The 20531-nt window shown below is 38.4% G+C and overlaps 1 protein-coding gene across 1 annotated transcript; it reads right to left on the bottom strand.

Annotated features, from left to right (window-relative positions):
• Window positions 1-6396: 6396 nt before the first annotated feature.
• On the bottom strand, window positions 6397-11980 carry LOC135471006 (elastase-1-like). Its single transcript, XM_064750054.1, has 5 exons — window positions 11778-11980; window positions 11182-11281; window positions 8627-8885; window positions 7828-7961; window positions 6397-6921 (listed from the first exon to the last, which is right to left on the bottom strand). Exons 1-5 carry the CDS (start codon window positions 11978-11980, stop codon window positions 6715-6717), a joined length of 903 nt encoding a protein of 300 aa, XP_064606124.1. The 3' UTR covers window positions 6397-6714.
• Between the last annotated feature and the right edge of the window lie 8551 nt (window positions 11981-20531).

Genomic DNA, 20531 nt, shown 5'->3' with positions numbered 1-20531 from the left:
TCTCAAACTTTACAAGAGGAATAGTTTTAATTTTCACATCGTAAATTATTCTTACTTGGTCAGCAATATACCGAAGGGTCCTGCATATGGCCTATACATATCACGCCTTGTAGCATTTGTTAGATCCCGTGTCTTGTGTGACGATTTCAATCAACGTCACAAGTTGTTGCTGCAAAAACTGGTTTGCCAAAGTTATTCCATCACAGGCCGTCACTTTAAGTTAGGTTTTCCAATGAGTATACTTTCCGTGTAAGTAAATATGGACAGGGCGTGCAGAATCCCTGATGCTCTGCTTCGCGATTGTGTCTAATTCCGCTCAGCCCAGAGCTAGGGACTTTATATTCATCGTGTTGAATTAGATGGCCATGTTGGATATGCAGTGAAAGCGCAACTAAGATGCATGTTGTAGAGGGAAAATCTCTTAGGTGATTGCGTTTCCATTCACTCACCACCATTCACTCACTTCAATCCTGTTCGATATTTAACGGTCCGAGTGAAGTCAATAACTGAACCAATCAGGATTATCTCCCCTGAATTTAGAGACGTCGATTCTATTTCTTATCTTACAAAATTTCCTGCATGTAGGTTATTAGCCGGTTATAACTTGTATATCAGATTCGAAGTTCTCATTCAGAATGAAAATTCTCCGGCAACAGATTGCCAGTAAATCAGATGGTGATTATTTATTATGAGTTCAGTTTATATATCCTGGTATATAGTCTATATTGTCCGCTTTTGAAATCCCAAATAGTTTTCACTTGCATGAGACTGCATGGAACAAGATTTTCAGCTTCGTGAGACTGAAGAGTCCCAGAATTTTGGGACTGGGAAAGATTTCCAGATTTCTGACACTGGATACTAGGTTTCATGAGACTTGTTGCCACCAAGCGTCAACGGTCTCAGAGATGTTAAACTGGATCACAATTCAGCGTTCTTGACACTGGGACTGTTTCCTACTTCACCGAACAAGAATTTTCCCTCTCTTAATGAGATATATACGTACTAGGATGCTTACCAAAAGAGTTTGATTTCCACATCTGGCAGATTCCAATGCCATGCACAGACGCTGAAAAATCAGCCTATTTACAGATTTTCACATGGTGTGGGCGGAGCAGTTAACCAAAATAGGAGGCTGACTGGTCAGGAGAGTAGTTTTGGACAGTTTGTTAACACAGATGACATGATGACGTCATCGCGATCGTAACCAAAAACTGCAATATAATGGCCTTCCTTTGAATCCAAAATCTATATGCCAATGCCTAAGAAGTCCATATTTTATCCATATTTCTCCTAAAGTATATCCAGTTTTCATAAAAGGGTATTGAATGATAAATTCCTTTTCAAACGAGTTCTATGGACACCATAATTACAAATAAAAAGTACAAAAAAGGCGGCAGCACAAACATCTGATTTCAAGGTTGATCTGAGGACCATTAATGTCATTTTACCGTATACAACAAGAATGAAATAGAAAGTATAGGTTTTCCAGATAAGACATTGACATAGAGTTTCGTAATTTTTACATTATTATCACTACGTTGCTAAAGAGTATTTCTAATTATCTTTAATATGTTTGAATCTATGCGTAAGGGCCAATAATCGCAAGGCCAATCCCCAAAACGACGTATAACACAAACAACCAAAGAAAGTATGTGAAGTAGGAAAATAGGACGGAACCATGCATAGAGAAGCAGTCAACATTTTTCAGTGATGCTGGAAGGACGCAAGATATGTTCTAGGCGACTGAGTGCAATCAGAATTAGAATTCTGGGCCTAGAATAGCAGTTGTCGATAACAAAATATGTATCTCAGTTGCGCTTTGATAGCAACTGTTCATATATTTCATATATCTAATTCAACACGATGAATATACATCTTCTAGTCTCTGGTTATGTCGATACAACAACAATGTGGCCTGTTCATGAAACAGATAAACATAAATTCAAAACTTCCTACGAGATTACAATTAAATAGGATGGCCTTAGGCAGCAGCCTTCACAAAACTTCCATGAAAATTCATAAAAACATGAATATGATATGATCAACTTCCCATGTTACATTTATTTCTCAAATCCTGCTACATCATGCCCCCTTTCTAATTATTCGCCATGGGATAACGTAAAATACATCTGCAACTGTAAACATAATATTGGAACCTTCATGAAACTAGGACATTGTTGTTGAGTAACTCAAGGATTGAAATCTTCAGGTAGAAATCATTACACACTACATAACTACCTTATAGATGTAGGATACAAGCAGACGTATCTCGAAAATATGAAAAATTTAATATTCTAAAATATGCTTGAGGTTTTTATCATAAAAGTTACAAATATTAATAAGTCATTAAATGGTATGATATCACAAGTGTCCAAATGATTGTCCTTTATAAGAAATGTTTATGTACTATCAAAATTTATTTGGCACATAGGCCACAAGTACAGTGACTCTTCACTATCTCATGTTTCACAACCCGTCCTCCTGGATACCTTGTAGTTGTTATAGTATGGATATGGTTAAACAAAGGCCCTTGTTTGGTCTGAGTATCAGTAGAAAAATACTCAGGCTGAACAGTCCTGAAGGGAGATGAGACTGAATTAGTGGTGGTGCAACAACAAGGGATAATGTGGACAGGACCTACGCGATCGGTGTGCATGTGATATTTGTAGCTTTTGACTGACTCTCATCAAGAAAAGGGATTTCGATACTCTTCACTCCTGAATCCACCACGGCCTCAAGTTCTTGATGAAGGCTTTGATGGTTTCCTTGATTGCTGAACAGGGCAAGTGCATTATCTCACCAGAAGGGCCTTGACGCAAGATTCAAAATTCTACTACAGCTTGGATTGATTTTCAAAACAGCCATAACAAAAGCAGTACCTCTCCCCCTTCTGGTACAGCACACCTGCTTGCGCCTGTACAGGCTTGACTTGGAGCGATATCTGCTTCCACAATTGCAAACAAATCCAGGAAAACCACGTGAATTCATCATGTAACGATCGAAGTATAATATAATAATATAAGTATATTTAGAGATACCCGAGTTACATCATGTTGCGACGATCTATGAGCCATAAGTGAGGATGGAAGCTGTTTGTCCCAAGGTGGACGAATTTTATCTACCATATTCTAGTGTTGTTTTGTACCTCTCCGCCATTCCATTTGACTGGGGATGATATGGAGTTGCTCCTGTTTTATCGCTTTGTAGGAGTTAGCACACCTCAGTCCGTGATTTATACTGGACATTGGTACCCTGGTCTGATTGAAGTTGTCTCGAAACTTCAAATCTACAGAGAAACGCTTTCACAATTTTCCCTGCCACTGTCTCTGCCTCTTGATTTCTTATTGCATATGCTTGTACCCATTTTGTGAAATAATCCTGAACCACTAATATATACTGGTTTCCTTTCTTTGTTTTAGGAAATGGACGAAGTACATCAACTGAAAGTCTTTCCACATCTGCTGCCACTAAATACTGCTTAGCTGTGCACGAGGAAGTGAACTGCATTTGTCAGATTGTTTGCTCCACTGACGAATGTCTTCCCTTATGGACTACCAGTGGTACCTGGCGTTTATCTTAGGAATTGTCTTACCCACACCCAAATGTCCAGGGATCTTAGAAGCAAGTAACTGTTGAAAACATTTGTACGATAAGCAGCGCAGAGAATTAGTTGTCAGTGATATAGTAAACCATCATCAGATTCCCACTTTCCTTAAAGTATATTATCACGCAATGATCATTTGTGAAGTATCACACCATCATCATTCCTCTGGTTTTACTCTTTATGTTTTTTTTATTCTAATATTGTCTTAGCAGTTTTAAAACTGGGCTAACTGTCAGGATAGATGTAAGGTAATATACTGTTAGGTTTCCGTATTATTATTAAATGTTTGTATTATGTTGCTTACAATAATATGTTTTGTGAATGAATACTCCACTGTTTTATAATGCCTTTGTATGGATTATCTCCCCGTAAATGAACCACTAGATGTCATTACCTGTGTTAATATACCACGTGATTTGCCCTATATGAGGCGGTGTCGAGTTGTACAACGGCAGTTCTTGCAGAGCTCGCTCGGAGAACTTGTGTCTTTTCCTGAATATGGATATTGAGGAAAACTCCTGAATAAGGCCTGGCGGGTATTAAACGAAGCTTACAGCCTGCAGAAGGCTATCGGAGCCTATCACGCCAGCTTCTGTCCTGATTACGAAGTGCTCACGCCGGTGCGTGCGCATTACCTCTCTGTATATATATATATCTTCAATAAACTGTCGCAAACTCATCCAGTGTGTTCTGGTTCGTCTAACAATCTCGGGAGCCCCTGCTTGAAACAAGTCTGTCCCTGGGGATTAGGCTTTATGGACGATCCTTACAATATTGTGTTACCTGGCTCCGTAACAATACATGTATACAACCTCCCAATGTGCTTTAATAATAAATTAGCTGGAAAAACTGAATATTGTTCTAAACTTTAGAGACTAGTGTGTCTGCTGTGTTTAGACCAAAGGCATCTCATGTTATACCAGACACAAACTGTCAGTCAGACTTTTATTTCTCCCTGCCTCATCAAGAAAGCGCGAAGATACAAAACGATCAACTCGGGTGACAAAATTTAATAAATAAACCTCCAAGAAACCTTGGAAAATTATCACGTAATTACTACCCACGTAATTTTAACAAGATCGGTGAAGCAAGAACAATTTGAAATCCATTTTCTCAGATCACAAATGAAAGCGAACATTCGTATCTTCTGTTGAAAAGGAATACCCATTACTCTTCCGTACGCTGTGACTGCGTATGGAAGAGACAAATGGTTACAAGGAGTGAGAGTTCTATTCCAGTCCAACAAAAACGTTATCAGTACAGTACTGTCATAAGTGCACCGAAGTGATATGTATCCATGAGTGTATCAGCCTCAAGTTGTTTAAGGTTCACCTGTCGCATTAGCCCAGTTGTGTACCCTATTCCTTCAGTGATAAAATACAAGTTACCTTTTGAATGAGTAATCAGTGGTTAAAAGGAAAACTTTCTGTAACTTTCTGTTTGCATGCGAATCAGTAACAAAAATGGGCAAAAATTACGGCGGCATTGAAGATACTAGATTAATAGTGGCAGATTTAGTGAAATTCTTAAGTTGCTGTTGTAACTTAATCTAGACAGAAGTACTATTGCTATCATTACCCTGAAATAAATTAACATTAAAGCACGGCTCTCACCGTGATGATGTGATAAAAAATCCCATATAATGTAATATCACTGTTTCACGAAATAACGTTTGTCGTGAGATATAATCATATTTGAACGGGTACTGTATTGAAAAATGTACTTATGTAATAACACGCATTATGACATGTACATGTGTGTCGCTGGGTGTTACCTAAGAGTTTACGAATTGGAAAGAGATAAGTGTCCAATGGAATTGTAAACCTTCGGCGCTCTCTTGGTTAAAAGGTTATAAGGTTGACACAATTGCCTCCGGCTATACAGTATTACAAGAACGTTTTTATTTCGTTACACAGTGGGTGTTACATTACTCATGTATTATTACATAATACACGAACTAAAGTAATGTCGAAGTCAATAAACCCTTGTAGCCTTTCACCGGCTACATGTGACCATTTACCTTAATCGCTGTACCAGTTTTACACTCCATGCCCTGTGACTTCTCCGCTTGAAGGTGAATGAATGGCCATGGCTTAATGTCACTGGAAGATGTGATAGAGGCTTGCTTTACAGCAGATGGTATCTAAATGGTATTGCCTCAGGTATGTCTTTCACCGTCTCTAATTGATGGTTTGGTGAATTTTGACAAAGACAACAGACTACAAAATCGAAGCAGGTACTGTTATGCTTGTGTGTGGATTTCATAATGGAACTGTATAATTAAAATTGCAAGTTAAAACTTCATGATTTTCTTCGTTTGTTTTGTTTCGACTGTGGTGTTGATCGATGGCTAAATATGGGCAGCATTTGTTACGTGGTCACCGTTGAAGTATTACAAGGTTTCACCAGTAGATGGCGCTTAGATACATAACAATGAAAGTAGGTGCGAGGACGGGAATCTGATGAGAGGAATTTAATACATTATTAAATAGCGCAGACTGTTAAGTATAAAACAGCTTTTCTAGTATTCCATCGACTAACCATGGTATCATAAATTACTATACGCAAGCAACTTCGTACAGACCATGTAATGGTCAAGTTCTTCTATTTCTTATTTCCATCAGAATAATTATGCTAAATATTTACACACATGGAGACATATTGGAGAGAACAAAGTAATAGATTACGTCATCGGTGAGACGGTAATAATCCTATGCGCCTTTGATCAACAAACACAAGGGTAATAAACAGGCATCATGGCAATAAAAAGGTAGAAGAAATTTTGTGGGAAGGTTTTATTTTGCACAAACTCATAACAGTAATAAGATCATGGTTTTTCCCGTCAGTCCACCAAATCACATTATTTCATTCCATGTTAACTGCATGCAAATAATCACACTTCAGCGATGATTGGTGTTAAAATTTGTGCTTGTCAAGGATGTGTCACTCATTCCCCTGACTTCGGGTTGTTACGTTTCACAAGAGAGTCTCCCTGTTTCCAACCAAGCATCTCCTTGAAAGGGCAAAACCAATTTCATACTATATTAGATACGGCATTGGAGCTACACCTTTCCTGGTTATAGTTCCAGGCCGTCCGAAATGCCGGAGGCCTATTCAAAAGGCTCCTGTTCCGGCTGGTCGTCCTGTGTGCTTGGCACGCCGGACATGGTTTGACGGATCCATGGAATGTAGTTGGAGATCCTGGTAAATACACTTGGATAGCCTGTGCGAATGCATTGCTCTGTTCCCCACGACACAATCCCGATCAGATAAAACTGGCCATTTTTGCGACACATCAGCGGCCCACCGGAATCGCCCTGGGGATAATGATAAAATTAAGATTTCCGTGAACATCTTAAAGCCTGGCCCCTTTGTATTGTTTTCATTTAAACGTTTATTCTATGTGATGACACATGTTTAAGTAATTATAGACTAGTGACGTCAGATAAATTGAACTCAACATATGAACACAACATGAACACAATGTAATCTTTTATATTGGCATATATTAAGACACCATGTAGAGATTAGTCTCTGCAGAAGGAGGGGTTTATCATGTTCATTCGTTGATTTTATTTCGTAATTTACCAGCGCCTCAAGACTATCTCATTAAGATACGACGGTGATAAATGCACGGGTGGAGAAAGACATGCAGTGTCTGAGGAAACCAAGGTCTTTTTCCTGACAACTGTATAAGGTAAAAGCACACCAAGGTGATCTAGGCCTGGATTAGTACAAGTGACCATATGGCAAGGCTCTATCATTGTCTTCAATGTAATACTTTACATCTCTCCATCAGCGATTGTCATATAATCTACTCTATTAATTTATTATTTTCAGGTACATGTAATATCATTGAAGTTGGAAGTCTCCAGTTGCCATTACCCACAGACTTATTATTCGATACACAGGCCCTTCCACTTGGCATGCAATTTGTAACCAAGATAGATTGACTTCGCTCAGACCTTCTACTCTGACACAACTATCTCTAATGCAAATGAAATCAGGCTTTTGATGTATTGATTGACCGTATATTCGGTTGCATGCATGTCTAATCACTGATCTATAAATAACATTAACCCTTTAAATGACGTGACCTGTCTAGATGGGCAAGATGATATAATCTTTGATGGATATGCTTGCAACGCACAGTGCTTGCAGGCTGGGGTTTATCTTTAATAAAGTCTTTCAACTACTACATAGCCTCAATTATGATATCTTACTTTGCATGGCCCAGAAGTTCCATTTCCAAAACAAACCATATCGCTGCCGATCCCTTTCTGCCAAATACTCTCGCACTGCTCATGACCAATCACATATCCCTGAACTTCCTTTAACGAGGTATTGGTGAAATTTTCTAAAAGAGGAAATATGACATTTAATATTCAATAAACGATAAACCGTCTAATCAATGAGTCAAACAGATTCGCAAGGTGGATAATAAACTGTTTTTATCATTTGGAGCAGTGCGTCAAGTTGCCTGATGTGGATTATACTGAAAACATTATGAATTAAATTTTTATTCTCCCGGGAAACATAAGTTGATAACATTTGGATGATAAAACTAAATTAATACCATTCGCTGAATCCCTTCAGGGGAGTTACTCTGAATATTTAAGCTATAGTACATGGGATATGATTATTACGGCTTCAGTAAAAGAGCCATAGAATAAATTCTTGCTCTATCTGTGAAACCAGTAATTGTTTTTAATCACACCATATTCCAATTTTTCTCGACGAATAGTAATTGTGTGTGTGTGTGTTATGTCTATGAACAGATTCTCTAGGAGAATGCCCTGGAAATTGTGAAAATACACACCAATAGATTCCTGTCGGTTTGACGGACGTATCAAAGAACAAGTCTAATATGCGGATATAGAGTTCAATGATACTTTAACACCTGAACCGAAAGAGACCAGTTCCTTTCCACCTTTGGCAAAACATTTAGCAAGGAAATTGAATTGATCATATATAGTCATATTTAGTGGACGAATACAATTCCCTGAAGTTGACGAATTTTACCTTTGGTATCTCCCCAGCCAGCGACCCAGCACTGGTTATTATTTGTGAAAATCACTGTATCTCGGTCAATATCACTGACGTTGGCTACCAGAGACGGCATCATCTGCGATGTTAAACAGATGGAGTTGCAAAAGGGTTGGTCGACAGGTGCGTCTTCTCTCAACTTCACCAGGGCCAAATCGTGACTGAAGCGCCCGGACAGCTGACCATTTCTCTTTGAATTCAATGTCGCATGCCACCTGTCTTGGTAACCTGGGTACTGTAACACGTATTGGAAATGAGTAATTTTTAAACATGTTGTGAGATGTTTGGAGTTATATCAGTTATCAAAATCAGAAAGTCACAAATATCGTTTCTTAGGTCACCGTTGTATGAACGCCTTCAATCTCCGGGACATTGTTAACATATTTTTAATGTAAATGGACAAAACAAAACAAAATGAATTTTCCAAGTTTTTGTTTTACCTTTTCTGAACTGTTTATTTAATGACCGGAAGGTTCACATAGGCATGATTACACCTGTCAGCCAGTGACCGTCCTTTGTATTGTTTTAATGTTATTGTGTCTTAAATGTGATAACACAACATTTTAAGTAATTCTAGACGAGTGATGTCTAATAAATCGCAGTTAACATCACTCCTTTTTTAAACCTAATTCTGATTCACTCATGGCCTCGGGTGAAGGAGAGGGGTGTAATATGCTACTATTTAAGCATTTGCATGAAGAGTTAGAATAAACCCTAGGTGAACTGACAAGTTGCCGTATTTCACGGATTACGTGTGACCATGCATTTGTCAATTATCATATCATAGTCACTGCTCTGGTTTTGCTCTAAATGCTGTAAGTCTTTTATTACAAAAGGTGGGATTGAATCCGTCCTTTAACACCTGTTAACATGCCTAGTCATATCAGAAGGATGCTTTCATATCACAATATTTCCTAATATGTTATGAAGAATTATGTTAATAAGAGAACATATTAACACGACTACATTCATTACTAATATCAGGCTCCAGACGTTTCATTCATTTTCATCTGATATATCTAGCCTTAAACATCGTATAGAGCAAATGCTATAAATAATATATTCCACCTTAGCTAGAATTAAAGAAAACTACATACTGGCCAGATGGCCCATCGCATCTTATATCTATATACGAAGACGTGGGGATTTTGACATTGTTTATTACCCTCCCTTGGATACCTGAAGGATCATTCACATGGCGCGTATATATCTTGTCACAATATGTAGCATTTGCTGGATTCTATGTGATGTGGGACAGAAGCAACTAATAACTACTTTGGAAAAAAAGCTTTTAATTTGGGAAGAGGAGCCGAGTCTGTGGCATAGCAATATAATCATCTTATGTGAAATAGCGGTAGATGAAGCGTGTGTATACTGTTCGAATCGATGTGCCGGTTACCCGTATGAGGTATCACGACCAAGGTTATATGAATTAGAATTATTCTAGGACTAAAATATACAAGTTTTTGATTGCAGTAATAAACATTTAATATACTATGGGCCTGTAATCATCGGGCATAGAGGCTAATATGAAAAATATTTTTTTTGACACAGGTTCACACTTTCTTATGGAAGTAATTTTGGAATACATTTGAATGAGATAGCTAGACCGCCTAGGTTATCCTAGGCCCCCACAAACACTGTCCAATTTACAGCCATTTTCTGAACGTTGGACACGTTTTGCAGCAATCAAAAATGGTGAGGGCGTAGCAAATTTACAAAAACAGTTCGAATAAAGCTTTAACTGATGTTAACTGTGGAGACAAGATTCCACCGGTTAAGTGTAACAATTTGCCAACTCGCCGTATCTTTGATATATGTTATATTATATAAATGGCTGAAAACACAGCTCAACATTAAGAAACCTCACAGCCAAATAAAATATTAAAAATAGTTGTTCGTATTTTGGACTAATTGTAAGGTGGGGCCTTACTGCCGGAAAGGGGGGGGGGGGGGTATGAGGAACTCTGACGTCATTTCAGTTTGTTTTTATATTTTCTTTCACTAGATCTTTTAATAAACTGTTTAACGTTTTTTACTTACATGGACATTAAGAGCTATTCTACATTAAAAGCTCTGTAGATTGACTAAACTTCTTGTGACGTGAGAGTCTCTTAACACTGGGTATACGGTTCACAAACTCTCACCAACAAACTCTTGTGTTATGTCATGAAATTGTAGCTTGAGGAGAAACTTAAAACAACACCGATCCTACCGTTAAAAACAATAAAACATACTGGTCACCCAAAATGTTCTTGGCAATAGACGACAATATCATTTGGACGATCATATATGTTTTCCTTTCAAGGTAGACCTTGGGCAGATAGAACGTCGATGTTAGATCAGCCTATTTTTTGTCACAAAAATATATTACTACTGTATTCGTTGTTTTACGTTTGCCTGTAAGCTGATGCGCGTCTAACGATTCGAGTCGATGTTAATTTGGAATATTCAATAAGTATACTACAATAAGTATACACTTTCCTGCAGATATACAATGCTGAGTTACAGCATTTTATCACAAAGCTTACCTTAATGATTTGTAGCACCCGAAGGTCTTGTTCGGTGCCGTCACGGGTGGCCAAGTTGTGTTCACCCACGCGAACCCTCCAGAACCTGGGGTAGAGAAAACTGGGGGGAAACACAGTAAATGTATATTAAGCCAAGATTTACTTAACACAAAATGCTGTTAGGAAGCTGAGTTAATTAAGTTCAGAATATTTGTTTGGCTAAGGCACTTCGCTTGACGGGATTTGCACTCAGTCACCTCTAACTGAGTTTTAACGAATTCATACGTCCAGAACATAACGGCAGACACATCAGGTTGTTTTGCTACTCGAGAAAACAAAAAAAGAATTCAAAAGCGTGACATACCAAAAATCCTGTTCATGTATCCTGCTTGCGCTCATTTATGTTAACTTATGTCAAATCTGTCATGTACGTCTTTAATTATATTATATTTCCTGTATCTATTTCAAATAGTAACAAAGCGGATTATACCTGAGAAAGACAGTGCAAAGGTTTATTTTTAATCGTTTTACTGACATTCAGTACAATATTCGGTGGAAGAAAATCAGCACTGGTAATTCATAATGACAGTCCCATGCGATCAGCCAATGGTACTTACAATCTGAAGCAGTGAGCTGCGGTTACCACCCACTTTGGAGATATGAGCACCCCAGCGCACATATGGTACCCAAGAGCGGTCCTCAGAGAAACTAACCAGGGCCAAGACCCTTGGCGCGCATAGTTACCAGCCACAATTCTCTTTAATCTACTCTGACTGCTAACCGTGCCGCAGCGTTTATCTACAAATGGAAGAGATCCCATATCATGTTTTGTTCATTTAAGAAGACATCGATATGGAAGAACATGGAAATTTGTTCTTTATTATCACATGCATTAGATGAAATCTGTATTTTATTTGACAAGAAAATCATCTAACGGATGCAGATATATCGTGTGTGAAAGACAAGGGAGGACATATGTGCATGACACTGAGCGATAAATTCAACGACCTACCCGATCCCTAAGGTTATTGGAAATTTGATGTAGTGCTCAACGGTTCAGGTAACATTGCGTGCACTTTATACGGGAAAACAGCTAACTTTGTTACATGCAGTCAGTCACTCAAATGATCATTTTATGACATCAATCTCTTCAAGACTTACGACGTGGATGGAGCGAAAATGCTACTGGGGTTTGTCGAGTCTGAGTTGTTGTTGCCAATGTGGACGTTGTAGGCGGTGTGGTCGTTGTGGACTGCGGGGCGGCTGTGGAATTCGACCCTGTAAAAGGATTGCCAATGTTACACTTTTTACTGAATTGGTGCGCTGTTCAAGAGGGAGACGGGATGTGTGGACATACAGATATGTAAGCCAAGAACAGGATATCGTGGACGTTGATGCTCGCCGAAAATACTGCAGTGGGTTGTAGCAGGGAGTAAATGAAATGCAGGATTAATAAATTAAATTAATTTCCTGGTTTATCAAAACATGCTGGAATATGGTGGCTGCCAAACATTCACTCCGACCCTCTGGTGTAGATGCCAGTTGAAAATGAAGTTTCACTCCAAGTGAGTTTTTTTTCTTTCATTTATACCTATATTCTTCCATCAGTCATGCTTCAGCCGTTAAGAGCAAACATTAAGGCCGATATATCCGATTTGTTCCAAGCTTTAAACCGCTTCCATCAGAGGTGTGTACCCAGCACTTCATCCATGAAAAGTCGCGCGAAGAGCTTTTAGCTCCTGTCCCATACAGTGCCCAAACAAGCCTCGGGCACTCGAGACACCAATATGGGTCACTTGCACTACTGTAAATATAAGATTTATAAGGTTCGATTGGGCCTCCATGTGTCCATGCATGTACTGACCTACGTCTGTAGAAAAGATGTTCTAAGTAAATAAATAAAACGAATTAAAAAACAAAAAAAACCTTTTAGGTGTGTGTAAAGGTTGTTGACTACAGCGAAAGAGAACAGAATATCAGCTGTAATACACGAACTATCCAACAAAGCAACGTACAGGTAATCTTTCAGCGGATTTTGCGCTGTAAAGCCAAAACATGAATATTTTAATCTTCTCGTGGATTTGAACATTGCAAGAATATCGAAGACTACTGTGTGGAGCAAGAATGTTAGTGGCCATTTGTCTAGCTGTAAGCGATGAACAGAATGATAGCCCGTTTGGGGGAAATCAGTTTGACCCGTCTGACTACGGAAGTTAGATTTACAGGTTCGTTAATCCGTTCTTGAGACAATAAAATATGTCAACACTAAACTATACGGACTAAACCACCAGGTTGCTCACATTGGTGTTGTAAAAAACATCTCTAAACAAATCGAAGCAACGAACGTGTAGGCCTATCACCTTAAAGAAACATCTTAAATTCATTTCAGTTTCCAACCACATTACCTTGACTTTGCAGAGGTAAAACAGGGAGATTTGCACAACACAGTAACCTTTCATCTGGACAGAGAGAAATGTTCCACCTATGAGTCAAAGTATTGGTACAACCCTGGCCGCATGTCCCGCCGAAATATTTACAAAGATCGAACCCTGACGTCGTCGACGCTGTAAAGAAAAATATGTAACTAATGCAGTCCGGGATATTGGTAAATAGTTCATAATAGGTAATTATTAAAGCTCAGCTCACCCTTAGAGGGTTAGGGGAATTTTGATAGGAGTTATCTGGCAGTATCTTGCCAGAATTACATTAACCTACAAACAAATTAAGTTAGCCATGTAATTTTCCTTGTCTTACCAATGAACACAATGCCACTGGCATATCAAAGCAGGTGTGTAACCATTTATATGGAAACACTCGCTGTATTTATGAAATACACGTATAATAATGGTTGCAGTGACGAAGTGAAATAGCCTTTCGATCATTCATATAGTGTGGGTGGCTAGACAGCCATATATCCGGAACTGCTCATTCTGAACGTCTTTGACAACCCATGGGGAAATGCAACACTACCCAGACTCCAGCCATTTAATTGTTATACAGGGACTGTGTGAATCTGGCACTACGTTTAACGATCTGATAAATAGATGTATCCCTAAATGGAAATCGTCTGACGTGCATACGTCACCTTTAACGATGATGAACGGAAATGAGACCCACATCGAGCCACAATTACCAAAGTAAGCTGATCAAAGCATTCCAGTGGGATACCTTCGCCAGTTTCGCGAGCTGTATACGATATTTTACCGGAGATTAAGGAATGGAGCCACCGTAAATAACCATGAGTCGACTGATTCAGTACAACTTTGCAACTTTATTCACATATATCACACAAATGCGGATGTTTGTTACCTTAACAATTCGCAGCTAATTCTACATTTATACTGCAAGATTCCAAGAATACCAGGATTACCATTTACCTTATTAATTTAAATACGGTGCATATTTCAATATCAGGGTGTGTGTATTTGTTGTTTTAGTTTTCAATAAGTGAGTACGTTTACAACCAGTCGAGTGTAAGAAGTGAAGTATAATGTATATAATCTTATCTTACGGCAGTAACAATAGATTTGTAATAACACAATGGTCAGATTCAGGGCACACATAGTTTGTGATTAAATGGACAAAGGCACATATCTGGTATTTTGTGAAATCTTTTAGTTATCACCAATGGATTTAAACAAATGCACAAGTATTTCAAGCAGATAGATTTAGCGTATATTCCCTTTACAAATTTCTGGGATAATTTCATTACAATTCTAAATAAATTTGATAATGAACAAAAGTGGTGCTCCTTTGATTGTGACACTGTCACACTACAGAATAGTGTACCAACATACAATTTACGAGAAGTCTAAGGCTCGTGAAATATGTCCTTTACTTTTACTTGTGTAATCTAATGTTGATGATTGTGACGGGAAAATACGAGTGTTATGGCGCAAATCTGTTATCTGTCATGGCCTTTGTGCCTTTTTTCGTGTACAGTTTGAATAAAACTCTAACTGAGGTGAATTGACAAGAGACTGGAATTCACCGGTTGTGTGTGACAGCTATCACACTGTTGCTCTGGTTTCAATCTCCAAGCGTATAGCCTTTTGTATTTATGTAAACGACCATGCTCTCTATTGGTGCCAAGGACACCAAATGCGATGTAACAGTGTTATCTTTTCCGAAGATTGTTGACATTATATATTGATCACTCGAGGCTACATTATTGCCGGTCGTCGACTAACACTTTCCAAGTTGTACTGGAAACTCAATCCATGGACTCGGACACTTGGAATGTCACCTAGTTTTACACAATTCATATTAACCGTTCTGACAATAGATGATGTAAATTAGTAAAAATCGATATTTGATGCATTAGATTTCTAGTCTGACAATATTTATGTAATAATGGGAATTGTGATATGTCGGCTTCTATCAACCAAAACCCATTAGCTCAAACTAAAAAGAGAATTGAAATTTGTGTTGCAGACTGTCGTGTATAGTCGGCTATATTTTATACTGGCCTCAACAGATTTACGTCATCTCCACGCGCCTCGTACACCTCTGTGTATATTGTTACACAGATGCACACATTTAGATTATCCTCTAGATCGAGGGCAGGCCCAAAACACCTTGTTCTAACCCTCTAATGACGTTGGAGGTTCAAATCCAGATGAAACTATTTGCTTTTGCATTAAATATAACAATTTTTAGAAGTATAACCGTTATTTCCTATTTAAACGTGTATAAATAAGATAACGAACAAGCGTCATCAAAGTATATATAAAAGAAGTAATTGACATTGATAGTGTGATTCTCAAACTGTGGGTGTATCAGGCCTGTCATGGGTGGTTGATGTTCTGTAGTTTTTCATTAGAAGCTATTATATAAACTGGATGTTATGCACATGCCGATATAACATACTGGAGGCCATATAAGGATTATGGTAAATTATTTATAAGCTCTCAGCTGACACCACACAGATGCTGCGTTAGCTGAGATCAAGACAACGGGTAATGTGTAGTCCATGACCATTTTGCAGACTGTTTGTGATACATTTGTCAATATTCACTACACAGACGACTGGATTTATTTCTCCTGCAGGGCGTATCCATAGCAAACACGTGGAGAACTATTCACCTTTATCACTTGCCAGCAATATGAACCTTACAGTGCATGAGATTGACTGGGTTAATTTACTACTCAGTGGTCTAGCATTTATCCGGGCTAAGCTGTGACGTTTCGTAACTCTGGCAATTATCGAGATTACAATGCTAGGTTAGATTATCGGCCATTATAGGCGCAAACACCCAGCAGGTGGACGTACAGGTCCGACGATCTGTGAATAGGTGGATCGCAATTTTATCACTTTAATTTTGCATGGATGTATCAATGTGGAAGTGTTTCCATATCCATTATATTTCTCATAGTTGACTCAGTCGTCTGTTTTTGTGAGGTTGAGGCAGTACAGATTTTGTTCAGTTTGGTGACTGGTTTTATTTGCCGCTCAGTGAAGAAACTGTGGAACCATTCCACTCTAGCTTCATGAGTTACAACCTACCATTTCAGATTTTAAAATGCATTTTGACGTGGAATATGGAATAAAATGGCTCACTTTTTACATACAGAGCTTGTGTTAAATATATTGGACAAATTATGTACATAGAAAAACACAGTCTACTCAAAATTCAAAAACTATATGTTAAAATAATAAAACTATTTGTTAAAAAGCTGAAACGTGTGATTTAAATATAAGAAATGTTACAACTAAAAGAACGATGCATTGTCGACATCCAATTTCTTGCATGTATGGACATTACAAAAGGTCGATTCACAAATATTCCTTGCTACGTGGCTATTTTCTATCATATTTTATAAAGAATATAATTTTTCTTCCTCGTTAATTGCTGACGTAAAAATGCTCGTTCCTGGAAAAAGGATGTGTGTTTGTGCCTTAAACTCATAAATCAAGATTTAAATATGTGTTAAAATTAAATAATACAGTAATTTACTGCGAAACGAGTCAGCTATCTAACACATAAAACTAGCCCTCCTTATCAAAGTCCAAGGAATCATCCTTAATTGATTCTTAGAAAATGATACACGGGAATAAAATATTACACCATCGCATTCCTTATCACTGAGTGTTGATGCTGAGAAAAGGAGAGGACAGAAGCCCTTCATAGCTCTACAGTGCTAGATAAGGCCATGGTCACAAGAAGCCTTATGCAGTTCCAGAACCTTGGATGAAAGAATACGTTTCAGTTCCAAATATTACAACGCTGTCATCTCGAAAGCCTCTAATATTAGGCAACATGTAACTTTAGATCAGTAACAAGCCAAGAAAAAAATTTACAACGCTTGGAATCTGTAAATCTATTTCATGACTCCTCTGTAATTCCATGTGTAAGAAATATGCATCACTTTGTAAAACAACAGTTTGAGAGCGTTGTATCTGATTATAGGAGTTAAAATTTTACTCCCCCGACAATTTTATGAGTGCGGTGTATTGGCATATTGTATGGTGTCTTCTTTAATAGCCAAATAACCTCTCCTCTCCTGCGGAGCATTTTCAAATACAAGGTGTTAGTAATAATTCCTTAGGTAAAATTTTGATTTGCACAAAGTTACTGTTGAAAGAAAGTTAACAAAATGGGATTAAATACTGTTTCGTGGAATTATAAAATGTAGTCTAGCATTTTAACGGAAAGCATTGCTGTAACAATACAAAGGCGTACAGTGCAAAAACACCCCAAAGAAACATTAATAATGGAAAAGCCTTGTTGTATTTGCACCATCTGCATTTGCAAAGAAATGCAAGAGAAAGAAGCTTATTCAAACCAAGATATCCACATAAATCATCAGGATAGAAAGAATCCATAACTCACCTCCGAAAGCCAGTAGCAAGTAGAGGCCGAAGAACATCGTAGCAACGTGTGTTCACGGCTCGCCGGACAGGGTCGTTAATGAACGATTCCCGCTCTACTTCACCGACACGTATCAACGGAAACAAGTGTCCACAAAGATCCACGCCCCGCTAGCACCGACCTGCCTCCCGTCGAATGAAATTAGACTTGGCAACGAGGAATCCTAACGAGAAAAGGTTGCACAAGGATTTGATGTCTTACTTTGCTTTGACAGATGAGATAATGGCCATAGAAGCAAACTTACCTTAGATTTTGTAACAATCTGTTTCTATCGACAGTGACCATAGCGTTGCACTTCTGATAAAAGCCAGGTGGCTACGCCATCAAAGGTATGACGCACGGTATTTCGTTGTGGTGTTAATTACCATTTCTTAAGGACAACGTGGCCATCCGTAATTCACTAGAGTAATACCTGTATTGCCATTCGTCTGATACAAAGTCAACGCTTAAAAGATAAAAGCAGGACAGATGCATTGTACAGCGGCTTACATCTTTATTGGATGAAACCGTCCTCCTACATCAGGCCATTTATAGTTCATAGCGCAGACTATTTATTGTGTGTTAGAACTGGAATAAAACCCATACATAAACTCGACATATCCAGGTGACCTCTATCAACTGACCATTGAGGAAAGCTTGTTTTCGAGGCATATCGACGCTGGAATTTTCGACTCATTTTCCCACAGCTTCCAAATACATGATAAAATGTTGTTAACTACCACAGTACACATTAGTGTAATATTCGGGACAGCTATGCTCGGGGCGTGCTAAATACATGTAATTGTCAATGTACCTTACACATAGGGTAACATAACAGGTTTTGACCTCTCCAAGCTGGGTCATTTTAACCTGAAATATGGAACACACTATTCTTTCATGTTTTCTTTAATGCCGCGAGCTCCAAACCAATTATAAAAGAGGAGCTCGTTAACATTTGAACAATCAGTATGTAATATTTCTACTTACGGATACATTGTTTTGAAAATGGGCTGGGATTTTACCGAGCTACATTAATATCTGAATTATGTAAGACAACGTCATGATCCTGGGGCCTGAGGTCAACGGCAATAAAAGTCTATGTGCTAAATTTCAGATTCACGATTACAAAAGGGTGAGGATGCAGATTTAATGTAGTGTTCTTTAGATTCTCTCAGAGTTGTTAGATGGAGGCGGTGTAGAGATACGTGTGCATTGCTTTGATGTTCAATTATCTTGACTTTCGTTGATTTAATGTGTAAATCACAGGGACTATTGATATCAATCACGCCCTGGTTAATTAGTACTACAGAAGGTTTAACTCGCGGGAAACTGATGACCACAGTTTATTTTAGTGGATAGAGGAAGCGCGCCGCAAAAGATATAACTGAGCACGATTGGCGAGTTCGACTGACACTGAACTGTTTGCTTCAAATCTAATCTAAGAGATAATGTATAACAGACAATGGAACGTAGCTTGTTTCTTATGGTGAAGCGGCGTGTATATACAGTGTTATCATCTGCTATACACCCTTCATCTTCAGTTCGCACTGAATTATTGGCGTAAACAACTTTAAGGGTAGATAAATATTATTGCTTAACTGAGTGAAGGGTACTAAGTCACGGGAAACACTTGGTTTGAAGCATAACCCTCCGTCTTCTTTGACAAATCGGCCGGTTTGTCCTATGGTCAGAGACTTGGCTGCATATTAAGTTCATGTGTCTCAGTAGAAGCGATGCTAAGTCAACAAAACCATATGATCACCGTGATTTAGTGTTGGAGGCATAAGCAAAGGATCCATACAAAATCAATTAATTAACAGGTAACTGGAATCTGTGTCCCAGAAAATGAGAAAGCCATTCTCGTCGGAAGTGGAGGAAAATTTGCACCATGGTACCTGAAAAACATATTTAAAAAAGACGGGTGAACATGGTGCACATGGATGTATGAACGTCCTTTGCTTGATCGGTGAGATTGACGTGCCATTTAAACTTACCGAAAGTCTTGTCACCCGGCCGAGACAATAAGTCACAATAAAATCATTTTCTAATGTAATCGAGAAGGAGGACATTCAAAGAAGAGCTTTGTACATTTCCTCGGAATGACAAAGGTATCAGGATTTGTCTAGATTTGTATTTATAGCACGTTATAAGCCAGTGAGAATTCCAGTCCGTCAGTAGTCTCCGGTCACACAAGAATAAATGATTTTCTTACAGACACATGACACTTTCTATAATCATCACCTAGAGGTGAGTCACAAGCAAGTGATAGAAGACTCACTATACTAGATAACTGATTATTCAGTAAAGCAATTGCCGTTGTCTGTAACTTGGTCAGTGTTAACATTTAATCTAAGTTTGCTGGAAAACTATCATGAAAGGAAAAAAGGAGGGCAAATCCTGAAGCGCTCAAAAGTGGGCGTCTTTATGTAGAGTTTGGGTTATTCGGTGTATAATGCTTATTTTAAAGAAAATGGAAGGCGAAAGAGTGTAATCAGTACGGCATGTTATGTTCCTTTTATC

The sequence above is a fragment of the Liolophura sinensis genome, chromosome 7 (genome assembly GCF_032854445.1).
Source record: "Liolophura sinensis isolate JHLJ2023 chromosome 7, CUHK_Ljap_v2, whole genome shotgun sequence".
In the NCBI taxonomy this organism is placed as follows: domain Eukaryota; kingdom Metazoa; phylum Mollusca; class Polyplacophora; order Chitonida; family Chitonidae; genus Liolophura; species Liolophura sinensis.
This window is presented reverse-complemented; position numbering and strand designations above follow the sequence as displayed.